At 59.1% G+C, this 3,180-nt stretch overlaps 1 protein-coding gene across 1 annotated transcript in view; it reads left to right on the plus strand.

Moving 5' to 3' along the window:
- Positions 1-43: 43 nt before the first annotated feature.
- Positions 44-3,180, plus strand: part of LOC103250030 (C-type mannose receptor 2) — a gene marked incomplete at both ends in the record, with an annotated part of 4,808 nt that continues 1,671 nt past the window's right edge. Inside the window, 4 exons of the mRNA XM_021707819.1 lie at positions 44-111; positions 750-850; positions 1,057-1,199; positions 2,994-3,113. Coding sequence (XP_021563494.1) covers positions 44-111; positions 750-850; positions 1,057-1,199; positions 2,994-3,113 — 432 coding nt within the window. The remainder of the gene's footprint in view (positions 112-749; positions 851-1,056; positions 1,200-2,993; positions 3,114-3,180) is intronic.

The following is a 3,180-nucleotide window of genomic DNA, read 5'->3' on the forward strand; positions in this document are numbered from 1 at the left end:
GGGCGGGGGCTGCCCACTCACAGCCACCCGCCGGCTTCTCCAGTTCTCCCGGGGCCAGGAGCAGCACTGGTGGATTGGCCTGCACACCTCCGAGAGCGATGGGCGCTTCAGGTAGGGGCCCTGGAGGAGGCAGGCGAGGGAGGGGGCGCCAGCCACGCACAGAACACAGAGCGGCCGGCCCGGCTGGCCGGGTGGCCTTGGGCACGAGACTTGAGCTTTCTGGGCTCGGTCTTCTCGTCTGAACATGGGAACGATGAAACTCGCCGGGTAGGACCGATGTGAGAATTAGAAGGAATACTAGGCCTGTGCCTAGTTCAAGACCAGCCTAGACAACATCATGAGACCTCCTCGCTACAAAAAATACAAAAATTAGCCGGGTGTGGTGCACACGCCTGTAGTCCCAGCTACTCCAGAGGCTGAGGAAGGATGCTCACTTCAGAGCCACTATCCCACTGCTGCCCGGGTGCTTCTTGGTGCCTACCTAGCACAGGGGGCCAGAGGGCCAGGAGCACACTGGGCACGCAGGAACCCACACTTGTCTTTGCTCTTGGGCCCTCTGCCCTGGGCCTGCCAGGAGGCCCCCGGCTCTTGGGTTCTGGTGGCACTGAGCTCAGCAGCCCACTCCACAGCCCGCTGCCACTGAGTCCCTGAGCGTGGGCCCTTCCTGCCTCCTTGCTGCTTTCACTGCCGCCTCCAGGGGAGGCCCCGCCCTGGGGCGTGCTGGCGTCACCAGGCCCGTGCCGTTGCAGGTGGACTGATGGTTCCGTTATAAATTTCATCTCCTGGGCGCCAGGCAAGCCTCGTCCTCTCGGCAGGGACAAGAAGTGCGTGTACATGACGGCCAGCCGAGGTGAGGGCGCTGGCGGCTGTGCGGGGCCGTGATGGAGCCCGGGCCAGGGTCTGCATTCTCCTCTCCTCTTAGCTCCCACTAGCCAAGAAAGGTTTGCCCTAGAGAGAGGTGGGCCTGTGCCCAGGGCCCAAGGCCACGGAGGCCTGCCAGCCTGCTCCCAGCTCTGTCCAGCTCTGCGGGTGACTGCCTCCCACTCCTCTCCACAGAGGACTGGGGCGACCAGCGGTGCCCAACGGCCTTGCCCTACATCTGCAAACGCAGCAACAGCAGCAAAGAGACGCAGCCCCCAGACCTGCCGCCCACACCCCTGGGTGGCTGCCCCCCGGGCTGGAGTCAGTTCCTCAATAAGGTAGGTGGGAGGGGGCGCCCCAGGGAGGCAGGGCCTGGAGGCTGCACCTTGGGAGCCCTGGGCGTTGGTGTCCCTGCTCCTTGCCATCGCCCCCAACCTCTCTTTACTGGGCCCCAGCGCGAGGCGGGGCCAGACTCCCTGAAAAGGACCCCTAACAGTAGCATCTGCTGGCCCACCAGGAAGCCGGGTGGTCCGAGCCCTTGGTGTGGTTCCTTGGTCGCTGGTTGCCAAATGCCTTGATCATGAGCTTCTGTCAGTAAAATGAATACTAAGCATACGTGCCCCACGTGGCACGTGTGTGCATTTTGTCTGTGTATACATGTGTGTGTAAATGCAGATGTATTCCACATTAACACAGCTAATGTTATCCGTAGCAACATAGACACGAGAACAAAACAATATAAAGCATGAGCTGAAGGATTTTAAATAACACTTTTAAGTTTTAAAAATTTTCTTCAGGCTGGCTACAGTGGCTCTACCTGTCATCCCAGCACTTTGGGAGGCTGAAGTGGGAGGGTTGCTTGAGCAATTCAGGAGTTCGAGACCATACTGGGCAACATAGTGAGACCTCATCTCGACAGAGAATAAAAAACAAATAGCTGGGTGTGGTGGCACGTACCTCTAGTTCCAGCTACTGGGGAGGCTGGGGTAGGAAGATCACCTGAGCCCAGGAGGTCGAGGCTGTGGTAAGCTGTGACTGCACCACTGCACTCCAGCCGGGGCGACAGAGAGAGACCCCAACTCCAAATAAATAAATAAACAAACTTAGGAAAGTACAAACAAGAAGACAAAATCCACCACACTCTCCAGAGAGTCCTCCCATCTGTGGTTGTCACCCTTCCGCCTGGTCCACGAATTGAGATCATTCTAAACATGCAATCCCGTGTCCAGCTTTCTCAGGACCATTCTGAGCCTTTTTCTCATGTCCAAAATCGTGTTCTCGATTTGCATGTGTAACCAGTCCCTTTCTGCATGTGCTCTTGTCATGACACCAGGGTCTCCCCTGTCCTGTGGAAAGCCCCAGAACTGCCCCTGCACTGCCCAGCCTCACATGCCTCGCTTTGCTGGTTCTGTCCCTCTCTGCCTCCGCAAAGAACTTGGATATAGGTGGAGTGTTTCCTGGTCTGCCTCTCCCGCTTGCCTTGGGCCCCTGCAGGACAGGGCAGGGCACTGGCCACCCCTTTGCCCACGTGTACGTGGCAGGGACACCCTGAGTGTTTGCTGCACTGAGCTGCCACTTCCTGCTGGTCCTGGGTGGCCTTGCTGCCTCTTATTTCATGATTACTTCTAATCACACGAGCAGGGCCTGGGCGTGGCACCAAGATGCCTTCTGTGAAATTGTGACATACCTCCACGTCTAAGGCGTCTGCTGCATTATTTGTGGGTTTACACTTGTTTGCGTCGGGGTCTCACTCTGTCGCCCAGACAGAGTGACACAATCACAACTCGCAAAACCTCCTGGGCTCAGGCGATCCTTCGGCTTCAGCCTCCCGAGTAGCTGGGACTACAGGCTTGTGTCACTACGCCTGGCTAATTATTTTTGTTTTTTGTAGAGACAAGGTTTTGCTGTGTTGCCCAGGCTGTACTCGAACTGCTGGGTTCAAGCAGTCCTCCCGCCTCGGCCTCCCACAGAGTTGGGACTGCAGGCGTGAGGCACCACACCCAGCCTGTCATTCTCAGATGCTGCCCTCTCACGGCCTTCAGAGACTCCTCCAGACCTGCTGCAGGTGCCGCGGCCTCTGGGTGTGTGGGACGGGGGGAGCCGGCCTCACCCCCGCTTCTCTCTGCCCCCAGTGCTTCCAGATCCAGGGCCAGGACCCCCAGAGCCGGGTGAAGTGGTCGGAGGCCCAATTCTCCTGCGAGCAGCAGGAGGCCCAGCTGGCCACCATCGCAGAACCCCTGGAGCAAGGTAGGGCCGGCATGCGGGAAGGCCCCCACCGTGGCCCCAGCTGCTGGCCCCAGCCGCTGGCCCCTGCCGGCC

This window comes from Carlito syrichta, unplaced genomic scaffold (assembly GCF_000164805.1).
Source record: "Carlito syrichta isolate Samal-C Ts95f unplaced genomic scaffold, Tarsius_syrichta-2.0.1 Scaffold126441, whole genome shotgun sequence".
NCBI lineage: Eukaryota > Metazoa > Chordata > Mammalia > Primates > Tarsiidae > Carlito > Carlito syrichta.